The 18,514-nt window shown below is 42.2% G+C and overlaps 1 protein-coding gene across 9 annotated transcripts in view; it reads right to left on the reverse strand.

Annotated features, from left to right (window-relative positions):
* camta1a (calmodulin binding transcription activator 1a) overlaps nucleotides 1-18,514 on the reverse strand; it is a 1,145,933-nt gene that overhangs the window by 131,308 nt on the left and 996,111 nt on the right. For all 9 annotated transcript variants that reach the window (XM_048561404.2, XM_048561406.2, XM_048561403.2 and 6 more), the window contains one exon: nucleotides 16,180-16,333. In XM_048561404.2, coding sequence (XP_048417361.1) covers nucleotides 16,180-16,333 — 154 coding nt within the window. The remainder of the gene's footprint in view (nucleotides 1-16,179; nucleotides 16,334-18,514) is intronic.

Raw genomic sequence — 18,514 nt, forward strand, 5'->3', positions numbered from 1 at the left:
TATAACAAAGTGTGGAGCTGGATGAACACAGCAGGCCAAGCAGCATCTCAGGAGCACAACAGCTTTTGTGCTCCTGAGATGCTGCTTCGCCTGCTGTGTTCATCCAGCTCCACACTTCGTTATCTTGGATTCTGCAGCATCTGCAGTTCCCATTATCACTGAAGCAGCATTAGCCGGCTTTCAATTAGAAGGATCAGGAATGATTTCAATTGGTTAGGGGAAAACATCCATAGTTTGAAAAAATTCTGCTTTCAATTTGCAGAGGTCCTGGTTGCAGTTAGATGTATGAAATGGATTCTCTTTACACTCATGGGGGAAAGCCAAAACCAGTAACAGATGATAATCACAATGAATGCAGGAGAAATGCCTTTACTCAGGGTGTGGCTGGAATATGAAACACACTTCCCACAGAGTAGTCAAGGTGAATTGTACAGAAATAGTTAAGGGGAAGTTAGACAAGTATGTTAAGGGTAAAGAAGTAACAGACTGTGTTGATTGATTGTGTTGGACAAGGGTCGAAGGAGGCTGTAAGGAAGCATAAAGACTACCATTAACCTGATAGCTAAAATGTGACGTCCCTTCATTGTAAAATTCACGTAATTCTGGGCAAAGTCTAACTCATTGTCCTAGCTGGCTCCTGGCTGAAATGAAAATCCTGAGAAATAGTTGTTTTTGAAGGACCAGGGAGTTAGAAGTCTCCTGTGAAACCATACTCCATAGTGTATCAAGACAGAAGCAGAGATGGGAGAGTGAAAAGCAACAAATGTAGTTTACTCTATTATGCAGCCTCCAACATGCTCTTGGCTTAGAGGCGGGGATAGGCAGGTAGTTCATGGAGATGTATTGCCAGTGGTACAGTCTCAAACTCAAATAATGTGCTAAAAATTCACAACTCTTTCTGAGATTAGTCCCTGCTGGCTAAACTATCCAATCAGAGTATATAAAATGCAGATCCCATTCACGATGAAAAATAACTACTGAAATGGAATATAAATCTAAAACCCTTTACACTGGAACAGGGAGCTTGTACCTGCCAATTTAAACTCCCTCACTTCCTCCTGGTCTGTCTGAAAATCTACAAGAGTATCATGCATTTATATAGTGCTTTCAATATATCTGGGTCTTGTATGATCCCAGCCAAAATGGTAGGGTTTTTCATTGTGTAAGATAAAGAGAGGCAGGTGGACAGTTTTGATAAAGGAGTTTCAGAATTTGGGCTGCAGCAGCTTCCAATGGTGGGGCAATGAACTCTAATCTCAGGAACAATCACAGATTTGATTTCAATTTACTGGGAACTGCATTAAATATTGAGCAGGCAGGATGAGTGAAGATAAACAATGGTGTACTTTCAATATAATCCAGTTTCTCTTACTGTCACAACTCAACTGAGTCTTATGTACCAGCACCTGAGATTCAGAGACAAGATGCAGGCATCGCTCAGTCCTTGCCTCAGCTGCTACTGCATTAAACAAGGGGATCTGCTATGGGGACTGGGTGGATTGCAATTTGGTTAGGAAATAGTTTCACTTCATAAAGATATACCAGTAACCAGAATGCAAATTGATACTCATGTGTATTATACGGGGGAGATCCCAAGTCTGAATCCTCGCTCTGTGCTAATAACTCATCACACCTAAATCTGTGTCCTTACATGTAAACTATGTGCTACATATTCGCCCTTTACACACATTGTCCCTTACATGTAAACTATGTGCTACATATTCGCCCCTTACATACATTGTCCCTTACATGTAAACTATGTGCTACATATTCGCCCCTTACATACATTGTCCCTTACATGTAAACTATGTGCTACATATTCGCCCCTTACATACATTGTCCCTTACATGTAAACTATGTGCTACATATTCGCCCCTTACATACATTGTCCCTTACATGTAAACTATGTGCTACATATTCGCCCCTTACATACATTGTCCCTTACATGTAAACTATGTGCTACATATTCGCCCCTTACATACATTGTCCCTTACATGTAAACTATGTGCTACATATTCGCCCCTTACATACATTGTCCCTTACATGTAAACTATGTGCTACATATTCGCCCCTTACATACATTGTCCCTTACATGTAAACTATGTGCTACATATTCGCCCCTTACATACATTGTCCCTTACATGTAAACTATGTGCTACATATTCGCCCCTTACATACATTGTCCCTTACATGTAAACTATGTGCTACATATTCGCCCCTTACATACATTGTCCCTTACATGTAAACTATGTGCTACATATTCGCCCCTTACATACATTGTCCCTTACATGTAAACTATGTGCTACATATTCGCCCCTTACATACATTGTCCCTTACATGTAAACTATGTGCTACATATTCGCCCCTTACATACATTGTCCCTTACATGTAAACTATGTGCTACATATTCGCCCCTTACATACATTGTCCCTTACATGTAAACTATGTGCTACATATTCGCCCCTTACATACATTGTCCCTTACATGTAAACTATGTGCTACATATTCGCCCCTTACATACATTGTGCCTTACACACATTGTCCCTTACATACATTGTGCCTTACACACATTGTCCCTTACACACATTGTCCCTTACATGTAAACTATGTGCTACATATTCGCCCCTTACACACATTGTCCCTTACATACATTGTGCCTTACACACATTGTCCCTTACACACATTGTCCCTTACACACATTGTCCCTTACATACATTGTGCCTTACACACATTGTGCCTTACACACATTGTGCCTTACACACATTGTGCCTTACACACATTGTCCCTTACATACATTGTCCCTTACACACATTGTCCCTTACACACATTGTCCCTTACATACATTGTGCCTTACACACATTGTCCCTTACATACATTGTGCCTTACACACATTGTCCCTTACACACATTGTGCCTTACACACATTGTCCCTTACACACATTGTCCCTTACACACATTGTGCCTTACACACATTGTGCCTTACACACATTGTCCCTTACACACATTGTCCCTTACATAGATTGTCCCTTACACACATTGTCCCTTACACACATTGTCCCTTACACACATTGTGCCTTACACACATTGTCCCTTACACACATTGTCCCTTACATAAAAATGGTGTACGATACCAGAGTAGTTTACCTGCAAAACAAAATGGGTGCCATTCCCACAAAAGTATGCACAGGACTGTGACAAGCTCCAAGTTCCACATGACACGTGGAATCATATCAATGCCAATGTACATGCAGATTGTCCCAGATTAACGTTACCCTTTGTTGGCAGAGACACTGAAAGCAAATACTAGTATTTTAGACTGCAGGAAGTGTAAATTTAAAAGGATGGGTGGCGATGTAATTGCAAACAAAATGTAATGAGGATAAAATGTGCAAAGTTCCCATTAATTTTTATGGTCTCACTTGTTGAGGAGATCAGTGAATGCATGGTTTCTCCCTGTCCCCTCTGCTGTTATAATGGGGCAAATAATGCATGTGGACTTCCTTCCCCAACACTACCTGTGGGAGTCACTGAATTAGCGAACAGTAGACAGTTTCATTCAGCAACGATCAGTGCCATTATGGCCCCTGGGGTATAAACGTGCAAACAGAATCTGCTTACAGCATCACCTCTGTATGGGACCATATCCACAGATCTGTTCAGAGATTAACAATGAATGCTGGGGCATTTGAGGGGGACTAGGGGATTGGTCAATTACTTTGCCCTAATGAGCAGGAAAGCTCAGGCCCTGTTGAAATGTGGAATTTGGACTCAAGTGCTGGATTTGTTGTATTGCTTCTAATTCCTGCACTTGTACACACTTCCATCACTTACAAATGATATCAGCTTTCCCTTACCAATGAACACTGTCTGCCGATTTCTCAGCAACAAACCCAAACAAACAGACAAAACGGGCCCAGAAACCATAACCACTCTCCCCTACATCAAAGACATTTCCAAAATTACTGCCAGACTACTCGGACCTCTTGGCATCAGGGTAGCCCACAAACCCACCAACACAGTAAAACAGCAGCTAATGAACTTAAAAGACCCTATACAGACAACAAGCAAAACGAACGTCATCTACAAAATACCTTGCAAGAACTGTGACAAACACTACATTGGACAAACAGGCAGAAAGCTAGCCATCAGGATACGTGAACATCAACTAGCCACAAAACGACATGACCCACTATCACTCGTATCCTTACACACAGATGAGGAAGGACACCACTTTGATTGGGATAACACATCCATCCTAGGACAAGCCAAACAGAGGCACGCACGAGAATTCTTAGAAGCATGGCATTCCAACCGGAATTCCATCAACAAACACATTGATTTGGAGCCAATCTACCATCCTCTGAGAAAAAGAACAGGAAATGACATCACCAACGCAGGAAACCTAAACATATAAATAGAAAGCGGGCCATAACACCAGCGCTTTGTTGGAGGCTCACTGATGATGTTACCTAGAATGGTGACAAAACGTCTGAAAACTAACATTCCAGCTCAGCGAGCAAACTTACATCCAGAACCTCAACCTGAGCTACAAATCTTCTCAAAACTCACTAGCTTTCCCTTGTGCATGTATGCTGTTTGTATAATTCACAGCCAAATGATATATTTGCTCTATACATAAATGCGGAGAGCGACAGCCTAGTAGTATTGTCACTGGTCTGTTAAACCAGAGACCAGATAATGTTCTGGGGACCCATGTGCGAATCCTACCATGGCAGATAATAAAATTTGAATTCAATAAATATCTGGAATTAAGCGTCTAATGATGACCATGGATCCACTGTCACATGTTGGAAAAACCCATCTGGTTCAGTAATTCCCTCTAGGGAAGGAAATTGCCTTCCTTACCTGGTTTGAACTACATGTGACTTTAGACACACAGCAATGTGATTGACTCTTAACTGCCTTGAGCAATTAGGGATAGGCAATAAATGCTGCCCAACCAGCATCACCCTCATCCCACGAATTAATAAAGGAAATAGTGTATTATATATTCATCTCATTCCCCCATACTCATATGATGCATTTCCTGTACAAAACTCTCATGCCAATATAGAGCCACTTCCCTCTGTTGTCCCACCAATGGTCCTCAATTTCAGAGGATATTTTCTAAATGTCACCAGCCTCTTTAGTCAACAAACATCTCTGACCTCTCTGGCAGAAGGATGTAGTTTGAAGCCCACATTCTAAACACCTAGCTTACAGACCAGTGTCACACAGAGTGCGTAAGTGCTGTTTTAGATAAGATGTTAACATAAGGCCCAATCTTCACTCTCAGATCTAAGTAAAAAATCCCACGGCCACTTCTTCAAGGAAAAGCCAGAGAGCTGACCTTACAACCTGTCTAATATTTATCTCTTAACTAATGATACAAAAGCAGATTATCTAATCATTATCACACTGCCATGTGTGGTACTTTGCTGTGTCCAAATTTTGATTTAAAGAAAGTCAGGAGAAAGACTGAACTGCCATACACTGCGAGAATGGAAATGAGGCGTTGAGGGACGGAACGTTATTTTTCTCTTTTGTCTGAAATAATAAAAAAAATCAATTCTATCTGCCATTAAATTGAAAGTTTGTGAAGCTGGTTGAGTTGAATGAAGGTTATACTGATGCTGTCTGTGCAGACAAACTGATTGCAATACATTGGAAGCAAACTGTCTGGCTTCTGAGAAGGTTATAGAATTAAACTCAGTGAAGGGTGACAGATTGCAGGCACAAGCCTCTGGGTGTTGCATGCAAATTTCTTTTGAGTTCCTTGGCATATACAATATGTAAATTGTCTCATTTCTTTTTAAAAAAAATTCATATATTAAAAAAAAACACACTCCAAGATAAGTCTGTAAGCTGTTTGCACTGAAAAGCAAACAGTGTGGGGCCACATCCTGGATACTGATTGGTAATGGACCCATCTACAGAAATCCTTGGTTTGCCCCGATAACCCACTAGGGCAGGCAGTTAGGGGTAGTTTCCTGCACTACATTTTAATTTACCCTTTGAGTACACACAGCTTCCACTAATAGCTCACTCCAAATTTAACTACACAGGTCAAAGGAGTCATATTGCCGAGGGACTCCCTTTCTGAAACTGCCCTGGTTTTCCTTGTGTACAGGTTGTACTGCAAGAATATACTTATTAATACTCTTCCTCTCTCGAAGGTCATGGTGCACACTCTGTTTTGGGAATGGTGTCTGAAGCTGGTCCCTCTTCTCAGTGATCACTCTTTCTTTACCCTCCTTTCCCACACTGCACATAGATCATCACATTGTCACCTCTGAATATTTTAAAAAAAAGTCTCTGTTCTGGGACTTTGCTTGTCCCTCCTCTCATGATTTATGTATAATTGTACAGCACAGAAGCTGACTATTCAGCCCATCATGCCTGTTTTAGCTCTATGAAAGAGCTGTGTAACTTGTCTCATTTCCCCAAATCCCTGCTTTTATTTTCTTTTTCAAGTATTTGTTTCATTCCCTTTAAACTTTGCAGGTGCTGTTTCTTCCACTATCCTTTCAGACAGTATATTTCAAACCATTAAAATCTTACTGATTAAAAGGGGCTTATCTTCCAACAGTAATTTTGCCAATGCTTCACAGAATTAGACACAAGGCTCGTGCTTTATGGGAACGGTCATGCCCAGCAGGTGATTGCTGCTTTCTGTTGTCTCTCCAGTGTTTGTGCTTCATGTGACAGTGTCAGGCAAGACTCATGGGATGATGATGGAGGGGAAGGAAATCACAGCTATGCTCCAGTGGGTTAAGTAATGCCTAATGTAGGTCCCAATCAGGTGGAGCTGGTTCAATCATGTGTCTCTATTGAGTCTAGCTGGGATCACCTCATGAACTGTGGTGCTCAGGATGAAGGGAAGTACATCAGTCTGGCTCCATGCTTGTAGGTTCGTGTGTACGGATAACACAAGAAGATAGAAATAAGTTCAGAAATACTAAGAACTGCTGGTGCTGGAGTCAGAAATAATGCAGTGTAGAGCTGGAGGAACACAACAGGCCAGGCAGCATCAGAGGAGCAGGAAAGCTGATGTTTTGGGTCAGGACCCTTCTTCAGAAATGGGGGAGGGGGAAGGAAGCTCTGAAATAAATAAAGAACAGAGTGCAAGTGCTCCGCTTTGTTGAGCACCTGCGCTCTGCTCACGACAAATGACCTTCCAGTCAGGAACCACTTCAACTCTCCCTCCTACTCCCTGGGTGACATGTCCACCCTGGGCCTCCTCCAGTGTCACAACGACACCACCCAGAAACTGGAGGAGCAGCTCCTCTGATGCTGCCTGGCCTGTCGTGTTCATTCAGCTCCACATTGTGTTAGCAAGGCAGAAATAAGCACTGCTGTGATGGCTTCCAGAGCTAAACAACCTGGCCATCCTCACTTGACTGCCGCTTGAGTGAGGCATTGAGGGCTGAGCAACCAACCAGTGCCTTTAGGAGAGTTGCAATGATGGGTTGGGGGTGTGAGGGAGGTCAGAAAAAGAAGAACAAAACCATTCAAAGAAAAATCACAAAGAAGATGGATAAATAATAAATAGGAGACACAACAGCACATGTAGAGAGATCAATGGAGCTAGAAAAATTCAAACACATTTTTGGTATTAATTTATGAATATAGAGGCAGTCTGGGATTTTCTGCTCATTTTTTCTATCAAATAAAGGAGCAATGAACTATAAATACGAATGTTCATGAATAATAGATTATCTGCGACTTACTCAGACCCTGCTGAGAATGCCGTGTTTAGTCATGTTTGGAGCCCTGGATTGGATTGCTGTACATCGCTCCTGTTGAGATTGATTAAATGCTGTTGGTACAACTCAGGATTCCTTCAAAATGTCAATGGTGGCCAAGCGCAATCTGTGTCCTCCCCCTCCCCACTTCTCACTCTCACCTGCCCTATCTGATAGCTGATTTGATAGCAAGCTACCTACAAAACAGAAAGTGGGATATTGGGAATAAGGGTAATTCCTCAGATGGGTGAATGGTGGGAAGTAGTATTCTATAATAAACAGTACAGGACCTCCATTGTTTATTACTCAGACATGAACAATCTCAACTAGGGAATTGGTGATACAATTTCACAATTTACAGAGGAAACTGAAATGGGGTCGGGGTGGAGATGTTGTTAGCATGAAGAAGGGCTATGATTAACATTCTTGCGGAATGGTTGTTTAATTGGCAAATGAATTTCAACATAGAGAGGTAAGAGGTGGTATATTTTTGTCGGAAAAATAAGAAGGCCAAACACACCTGGGAAAATGAGGCGGGTAGTTCAAGTTAGGAAATTTCCCAACTTGGCAGCAGCACTTTGGCATAAAGGCCTCAGTTTTCACTCCAAGGAAGCAGGAGCATGACTCAATCTGTCGAGGAAGCAGATTCTAGGCAGTCACAGCGGTGGGAGAGTGCCTATGGCAGTTAGAATACCTACCTTGGTTCTCTGGAACTTTTTCCTAGTTGTCTTAAATACCGTTGGACCCTCTAGCTCTCACCCATGACAACCCCAGCCACTCTCATGCCACCTCCATGCCAAATCATGCCCTCCACCCGATATATTCTTCCATATCCCTATGCCATTTCCATGCCCTCACCCTCCTTCTATGACTCCTCATATCCCTACCATGGCAACATCAATGCCTAGATAGTCTTCACTGGGAATTGAGCCATTTGACAGAAAATATCTCAGATCCAATTTCCAGAGTTATTTAATGATGAGCAGTTTGACACTTTAGTTAACTGTGGTGATAATGGGTGAGTAAAGAGAAAGAAACATTATTGTCCATGATTTCTGCTCCTGTCCATTATCTAGAGATGCTGCTAGAAAAGGTGTGAGGGAGAGTCAGAGGACACTGGGACCTCCCTCTGTCAATTTTAGATCATCTGATTTTTTAATGTCAGGATTTGGTTAACAAGATGGTTAATGAAGTATTCACTTAATTATAAAATTTCCTGATCTTGTAATAGCTCTAAAAGAAAAACCTGTCCACAGTGTGTCCCAAAGGCTTCACAGCCAATGAAGTACTTCTAAAATGTAGGCTCTGTGGTGGAAAAGATGGTAGCCATTTGGGGCACAGCATGTTCCCACAAGCAGCAATGTGATAATGACCAGATATCTATTTTACTGACATTGAGGGATAAATAATGGCCAGGATACAGATCAAAATTCCCTCCTCTTCTTCAAAATATGGGTTTTAAACTTCACCTGAAAGAACAGACAGGGTTTTATCTGAACAGTGGCTCTTCCAGCAGTGCAGCACTTCCTCAGTACTGCAGCTGAGTAACAGCTTAGATTATGTGCTTAATTCTCTGGTGTGTTACTTGAACCAACTGCCTTCTGGGTCAGAGATATGAGTGTTTCCAAATGTGGTTGGGCTTCCAATGCAGCTATCAACCCCAAATATCTCACACATCTGTGGCATGAAAGTAATGGGGAAATGAGGGAGATGAGATGCTCCATTCTTTTGAGGTCCTGTAGAGGATACATTAGAGTCAGCAGATTGCATAACCTTCTGGTGTTTTGGTGCAAAACGTCGATCTTTTCTCACTCATCCCTTACACCCAACTGTACCTAAACACAAACCTCCAGAAATGAGGGAAATGCAGCTTCCTCCTGTCTGATTATGCTGTGAACGGAATTCACATGCAGTGGTTCAGTTTACTTAAATTGTCTTTGCCCCAGATATTTGGCAATTCCAAAATAAAAATCACGTGATGCTGCAGAAGGGCCTGGTGCTGCTGGATTGTTACCAATTCAGAGTCTGGTAAATAGGAAAGTCTGAGTTGCCTGACTCAATCATTTAAATGGTATTTGCCAGGTCCGGAATGTGCCACCTGTCAAATTTCTTGACAGCTCACTCCAAAGTTTTGTCCCCATTTCCTCAAAATGATGACGTATTAATGGGATACATTTCAATGGACATTAGCAGCCCCTCCATTGCTTCACCTGAACAATCAATCTGCCAGCTATGAGCTAGGCAACAGTTGGCAATTCAGCTCTTTCAGCCCAGTCCCACTCATCAATTAAATTGTGAGTTGATCTGTCCCTTACTTCCATCTACTCTGCTTGATTCCACAACCCTTAATACCCTTTTACCGAATGGGGGAAAAAAAAATCAATCTCACTCACGGGCATGTTCCACTGAGGAAGGCGCTGCAACCTAAGCCCAGGTTCTGACTTGAAACTATGTTGTTTGCTTTACACATTTTAGCAGGGACCCCTAAGCTGTGCAACTTTTCCTAGCAGGGTGTTAAAAAGATTCACGGCCCAGTGAAAATAGGGTCCCTTTAAGAAGTGCAAGGAAAGAAGGTGCCTGCTCAAGATGCAGCCCTTTGGCACTGAGACACCAGTTGAATTCCCTCCTTTCATTCCTTCTCCTTTCTTTTATAAGGAACAGGCTGTTCTACAAACTCCAATAATTGTGAGAGAGAAATAGAAAACATTTATAGTCCAGGCAATGATGGATATGCCACCAAAATCTGTATCAGCGAAGGGTGAAATCCCCAGTTGGCTGATTTGGCAGTTATGAAATTAACCTAAAAAAAGGCCTCTAGTCAATGGGTTTTACTGAATAATTTCTCTCCTGCCCCTTTCTGTGGGTTGACCCAGGGCAGATAACAGTTTTAAGTGAGGTGCATCAGAGAGCACAGCATATATTCCACTGACATCAGTGAGGGAAGGCAATTATTGGGCTGACAGTGGCCCTGGTTAGTGTGTGGCTCAGTGTCTCTTGCCCTGGAGTTTAATAAAGCACTATCCTGCTGACTTCCTTTGATTCTGCATATTCAGTAAAACAAGTATGGGGTGACTGTACAGGAGTCAGCAACAAAATTTGTTATCCAGTCCTGGCTCATCATTGTTTTAAGGGCATTGGATAATTGAGCCAGCTGCAGAAAGGTTGCCCCATTTAAAATTAACTGGAGTGAAGTCTTTCCCTGAGGGGCCCATTTCCCTGCAGCGAAATAAAGCTTTTTTTTCCCCTCTTGCTAACTGTGGCTGGGGTAAAGTTTTACTAGTTGTTCTCCTTCAAATAGTCAGTCCTCCTAGGTGAGTCTGGTTCAATTCTAACCTCTTGTACATTTCCCACTTCCTTCATTCCATCATTGATAGCCATGCCTTCAGCTACAAAGCCCTCAGCTCTGGAATTCCCCACTAAACCTCTCTCCATCTTGCTCTTCTCCTTTAAGTATCTATATTATCTGCCTCTTGATCTCCTATCCTAATGTTTCCTTTTGTTGGTGATAATGGGAACTGCAGATGCTGGAGAATCCAAGATAATAAAATGTGAGTCTGGCTGAACACAGCAGGCCCAGCAGCATCTCAGGAGCACAAAAGCTGACGTTTCGGGCCTAGACCCTTCATCAGAGAGGGGGATGGGGAGAGGGAACTGGAATAAATAGGGAGAGAGGGGGAGGCGGACCGAAGATGGAGAGTAAAGAAGATAGGCGGAGAGGAGAGTATAGGTGGGGAGGTAGGGAGGGGATAGGTCAGTCCAGGGAAGACAGACAGGTCAAGGAGGTGGGCTGAGGTTAGTAGGTAGGAGATGGAGGTGCAGCTTGGGGTGGGAGGAAGGGATGGGTGAGAGGAAGAACAGGTTAGGGAGGCAGAGACAGGTTGGACTGGTTTTGGGATGCAGTGGATGGAGGGGAAGAGCTGGGCTGGTTGTGTGATGCAGTGGGGGGAGGGGACGAACTGGGCTGGTTTTGGGATGCGGTGGGGGAAGGGTAGATTTTGAAGCTGGTGAAGTCCACATTGATACCATTGGGCTGCAGGGTTCCCAAGCGGAATATGAGTTGCTGTTCCTGCAACCTTCAGGTGGCATCATTGTGCCACTGCAGGAGGCCCATGCTGGACATGTCCTTTTGTTGTCTTGGTTACATTGGCTACACTGTTCTGAAGCATCTTGGGAATCTATATTGTATTAAAGTTGCTGTACAAATACATGTTTTTGTAGGATCGTGAGCTTAGGCAGGCCATTACACTCTGAAGAAGCATCAATGCAATAATAAGGAAACAGGATTTTAGTCTAATTACTGAAAACCAGTCCTTTCTTGAATCAGAATGACTGACTATCACCCAACACCCAAAAAGCAGGAACTCTTTGGTTGCCTAATTCCCCACAGAAGTAAACAAGGACTGAAACCAAAATGTCTCATTCAAAGGCTAACTGTTAGTCAGCCCAGCAGGGAGAATGTAAGAACTTCATTCTTTACCCCAATTTATGACTGGGAATTCCATGGAGCAGGTGAGATCACCTGCAGGAACTTGGATCATTGTTACAACTATCATAGGTTACTACTACCCTCTGAATTGTAAGTCTTTATTTAAGAGTTAAATGCTTGACAACTGTTCAACTTCTACTCACTGGAAGGGTAAGGGCAATAAGTGCATGGGAACACCGTCATCTCCATGATCCCCTCAGTCACACCATCCTTAATTGAAAACATATTGCCATCCGTTCATCACTGAGAATTTAAAATGCTGGAATTCCTCCCAAACTGCTCTATGGAAACAACATCTCCACAAAGGACACAGTGGTTCAAGAAGACTGTTCGCCATCACCTTCTCAGGACAAGGAATGAGTAATAAATGTGAACCCTGACAGCATACCTATATCACAAGAATGAATATTTTTCAAATAATTCTAGTCTGCCAACACACGGTCCTAAACTACACATACTCACATACTTTGAAGAAAAGCCCTCAGTTTTCATAAATTTAATAACTTCTTCTGCATTGTCCTGTTTGAAAATCCTATGATTCACTTACAATAGTGATAATTGATTAATTTGATCAAAGGTGAGGGAGTTGGGAGAGGGGCTGAGGTTAGGTAAAGTGGTGGTTGGGGCAAATTCGGGGTAAGAGAAAACATTCTGCTGCTGTGTGTCTCCCAATCTCATAAGGTCAAGTCACGTTCACCGGCCTTACACTCACACAGACAGTACGGTTCTCACCACTGCACGGGTTCAAATCAAGGGCCTGTGTAATGGAATTGATCATGGGGCGGATGAGTCAAGCTAGAGAGCAACCCAGAGAAACAGCAATATTATCCTGAGAGCCACATGCAGCAAGTATTAGTGCATTTATTTTGTTTTCTGTTGTTTTCATTCTATTACATTTCTGACAAGTTTTGACATTCTCTGCTCATCTCCATGGAGACAAGGTCAATAGTAAAGGTCAGGTTCATTTCTTTTTGTTGCTGGCCCTGCTTAAAGGGGCAGCATTGTCATGAAGAAATTGCCTACCATACTATTTGACATTTCAATCACAGTGCAAGTCAACCAATGTCCATTTTATAAGCCTCTGGGGCTTCCTCTTTACAGTGTCCATTGAACACATAATCTGCAATGTTGAGCTTGCTGCCACGAAACTCAATTCCAATATAACACCGGACCGTCTTTCGTACATCAAAACCATGGTCAACATCAGGACCCTCATCATGACTTTTGGATGCAATGTCAAGGTGAGCCCAACTTACATATAAGCATGTAAAAGATCCCAAAGAGTTCTCTTCAGGACCTGATCAAATATGCGACCCTTTATAAAACAGACCAGTCATTATCTCATTGCTGTTTGTGGTAGCTTGCCATGTTCAAATTTTCCACCATATATCCTACATGAGTAACAACATTTTTGAAGTACTTCACACAGTATAAAGCACATTGAGATGACTTGAAGGTGGGAATAATGATATATCAATGCAAAGTATTTTTTCTTCAACTATACAGTTAGTGATCACAACTCTGGAATCTTCTTCTAGATGCTCCTCCTAAGTGCTAAAAAGACATGTCACACACTCCTCCTTCTTCCTTGTGCTGAAATGGTTTGTCTTGGTCTCCAATTCATTCATTCCCAGCAACTCCTCAGCTGAGTCAATCCGCTGTGCATTCATATGAGTCAGTGACATTCTGTCACTGCCCTTTAGATTAGACTCACTTTTATCTTTAATTTTGGTGTTTAAGAGTGTCCTGGATATTATTGCTTCACCCCATCTTTTTTCTCAATAGAAAACATTGTTCACTCATTTGAGCATCTCCATGTTTGCCCAATTCCAAATTTTCATGATTGGTCAAGTTTTTTCCAAACCTATTACTCTCCTGACTAAGGATCCAATTAACTATATAAGGGTGTAAGTGTGTCAACATTCCTTTGTTAAAATTGTGTGGCTACTCTAGCTTTCAAAGGGCTTAGTACATCACAACATGTTTAACAGTCAGTGGAGTGTGGTTGAACAGATTGATTGAGTTTGAACACAAGTTGCAGGAGTGAGATTTGAGCCATAATTTTTCGAGTCAGAGGCTGAAGTAATATAATGTTGAGTAAAAACTTTCCTGAATGCTGTCCTCTATCACTGTTCCTCACACTCTAACAGGAAGAAAGACTTGCAAACTGCACAAATTATGTCCTAGATTAAAGAAATATCGGAAATATGAACGGGAGATGGAGAAAGATTTGTTTGTGGGGGGTAGGGTGGGGAAAATTGCGAACACAAGTGTTATATTAAGGGCTCAGGTAAATGACTTGCGACTGAAAATCTCGCCCCACGGATCTGGCTGGCACTGACAGTTGGGTGAATACACACACGTGTCTGTATTGTACAGAATTTTGCACCTGTCACAAGTAATAATACTGGAAGGCCAGGAGGTGGCAGGCGTGCAGCACGGTCGGCGGCAAGCAAAGAGGCCAGATGGAAAAAGGATGCACAATGCTCCGGTGAATAAGCCCAGACCCATTTCGAATTACATTTTCTGTCACCTCCCTTGTTGCTTTTACAAATCGCTCGTGTTAAAAGCGGCGACTAGCTGTCTCAGGTCCCGTGCCCCAATGCACTTTTTGCAATCTCCTATAGAATCCATGTATTTATTTCTCCCCACCCTCTCGGAATTTTCATTAAACCGGTTTCACAAAGGAATGCTTTTCCTTAGCAGTTCAGGACAGTTGTTATTACAGGGCTGCAAATGGTGCGTGGCATCACAGAACATTAAGCTACTTGCTGTTGTGCTGCATTTTTTTTTGTTCTGTGCTGTTCCTTCCCTCACAACGTTTTCTCAAAGACTCCCACTAGGAAACTAAAACACTCATTCGGTACAGCGGATGTTTTGTTTTATTCAGTTTTTCATTTCTCCTTTACCCAGCAGTTGCCTTCCTTGCTAAGATAATAAAGTGTGGAGCTGGATGAACACAGCAGGCCAAGCAGCATCTCAGGAGCACAAAAGCCGACGTTTCGGGCCTAGACACTTTGTTATCTTGGATTCCTCAGCATCTGCAGTTCCCATTATCTCTGCCTTCCTTCCTGTTGTGATTCTTGCTGGAGTTCAAATTCATAGGCACCAATTACCCTCCTGGTACATTGCCCTTTTTTTTTAAGATAACATTCTCGGGATTTGGGCGTCATTGACGAAGCCAGCACAGCAAAGTCCCACAAACAGCAAACAACAAGATAATCTGATTGCTTCCCCACCCCCCCCCACCGTATCTGTTACAGGTGGAATTTGTACCAGAATACTGAGCATTTCCCTGCTCGCCAAAATAACGCCACAAAATTTCCGAACTACCACTCAACAAGTAACAGGCGCATCATCCTCTAGTTAAAGTCTAAGCTCGATGATGGTATCTCAGACAGTGCCGCATATTCTCAATACTGCACTGGATTTTCAAATTCGAACACCATATTGGAATCTCTGCAGTGGAGTTTGAACTCTCCAATTTATGACTCAAAGACAAGCATGCTTCTAACTCCTAAATTTTACCTCCTTGCCTAGGGTTGCCAACTCAGATTGGGTACATTCCTGGAGGCTTCATCACATGACTTCCTGTTAGATTGCCCACCCAATCCTCTCCTTTTTTTAATCAGTTGCCCATCCTCAGGGGAACTACCTTCCCATTCTATTGGAAAGTCAACAGTCTCTTCATTACTCAATTGGATTAATTTTGATTTTTAGACAAACAGCACTTTTTTTTCCCTTGTACCATGTTTTTATAACCAGCAAAGCTAAACTGTTCAAAGAAAATTACAGAGAGTGCAATTATTAACAGCCTTATGATTTTGTGTGTAGGATTTTTCATCTTTAATTCTCAAAACATCCAGAGCAATCCTGGAAGGTTGGCAACCCTATTCCCAAATGTACACTGTTCTACCAGAATTCAGAGGATGCTGAAACTGATACTCACACATGGGTTTAAGTTGGCTAATTAGTTCCTCTTTTGACCATTTGGCCCACTCCTTTTTGTCGGTGTTGATGGAGCACAATATCGGACCACATGGCTTCCCACAGTCTTCTATGGCTGGCACGTTCAGGTAATGGACCAGTACGATGTCAGGATTCTGTAGGAGACAAGGAAACCCCAATTTAATCTTCATGGCCATCAAGTCAAGCAGACAGGAACTGGATTCATATGCACAGTAACCAAACACACCAAGTAAAACAAAACTGAAAATGCTGGAAACATTCAGCTGGTCTCTCAACACCTGTGCAAGGAGAAAAAACTTTAGCATAGCAGGTCAACATCCTTCCATCGAACTAAAAATAACTTCTTTCAACCCCAATCTCCCACAGTCTAATCTGTAACAGTTCCAGGAAGATCACATTAGGTTGTAGCACTAGTCTGATGGTTAATGGATTTGATCAAAAGAACTGGAAATTCTTGCAATCTGGAATTCACTGGCTAAAATGCTGCTGGAAGAAAATTAAATTGTAATCAACAAAGGAGAATGAGATAGATCTTTCAAAGAGTCAGCACAGGCACAATGGGTCAAATGCCTCTATGTGTACTGTAAGATTCTACCCACCAAAATAACCCTTTAAGTATTAATGCTGTCACTGGTCATCCAGCAAGGCATTATAGAAATTTTCTCATACAGGAAGGAACTTCTATCTTACACACAGTTTTGAGAAGAAAATTTTCTTGTTCATTTGTGAAAAAGGGGAATCACTGGCAAGGATGGCATTTTTTGCCCATCCCAGGTGTCTCTTGAGAAGATGGCATATAGCCTTCTCCTTGAAGCTCCCCATAATCCACATGAAGTATGTGCTGTCACACCGATGTTAGGGTATTCCAGAATTATGACCCAGCAATGATGATCAATGGTGATTTCTGTCTAAGTCAGGATGGTGTGTGATTTGAGTGGGGTACCTGGAGGTGGTAATGCTCCCATTCTCTAAGCCCTTGTCCTTCTAGGCGGTGAAGGTCATGGGGTTTAAGAAGTGCTGCTCAGGTGCTGAACATATTTCACCGATAATTTCAGTTCTGAAGCTGAATAAGGAGAGCTTTTCTTTTCCCAATGACCTTGAAGGACATCATTCTGCACGCTCGGCTAACAAGAGAGTGCAGCTGATTCACAGTTTGCTTCCCGCCCTCTCCAACCAGCTGGTAAGCAGTAACATTAACATGCAAAGCTCCAACCAGGTGTCGAGTGGCAGCAAATAAACACAATTGACCAGGCTGCAATTCATTACACAATGGCTGTTAAGCAGAGTCCTAACCTTCAGTAGATCACAATTGGAGCACAGTGCAGAATTCCGGTCTCCATATTAGAATAATGTAAACAAATTTAGTAATACAAGACAAATTCCAATAAAGATTTACAAGGATGATACCAGAACTGAGTGGGCAAACTCATCAGCTAAGACTAAACAGACTAGGACTGTCTACTCTCATAAAGAGAAGGCCAAGGGACGACACAGTGAGGTCTTTAAAATTATGAAGTGATTTGATAGGATAGACATAAAGAAAATGTTCTCATTTTGGAGCATACCAAAACTAGGGGCAAAACATATAAGATTGACAGTAATAATCCAGAAATTATTTGTATCTCACTACCACAAGTTGTTGTTAAGATGGATAGCAGGTGCATGCATTCACTTACACAAAATCATGTAGAATGCACAGCACAGTAACAGGCCGTTTGGCCCAATTAGTTTGTGCTGTGCTTATGTTTCACACAAGTACCCTCTCATTCCATCTACCTTGTTGTAACCTCTCAGCATTTCTTTTTAAGTTTCAGCACTTGTGTATAAGACTCCTTCTTCAGTGTTCTTTTAAATGTTTAACACAGGAGTGAGACAGAAGTACTAGTCAACACCCAATCACAGTAATAACCTCCTCTGGCTAAACACTTGGGAGATCAAACCCAAAGACAGTCTTTGGGTGAAACAGGAGTAGCAGCTGAGTGGTTTTTAAGATTAAAGGTAAATTGAGTAAGAGGGAAACGGGAAGACAAGAACATTCTGGTTACATAAAGAGGGATAGGAAGAGATTCACATGAAGGAAAAGCATGGTCCAAATGGCATTTACCCTGCCACATCGTAACATTAGCTGTAAGAGCAGACTGGAGAAGGCAATACAATACTTTCGATTTCTAATCTCATTTCAGTCAGGCTGACAACAGCTTGAACTCACCTAACCTCAGCCTTGCAATCCTGGAAGGGAAAACAAAATTGGCCATGCATTCATGCGTCTGAGAACAGTGCCTCATTGGACCGAGGCTGAAGGCTTAAATCACTCA

Source organism: Stegostoma tigrinum, chromosome 28, assembly GCF_030684315.1.
Source record: "Stegostoma tigrinum isolate sSteTig4 chromosome 28, sSteTig4.hap1, whole genome shotgun sequence".
Classification (NCBI taxonomy): Eukaryota; Metazoa; Chordata; class Chondrichthyes; order Orectolobiformes; family Stegostomatidae; genus Stegostoma; species Stegostoma tigrinum.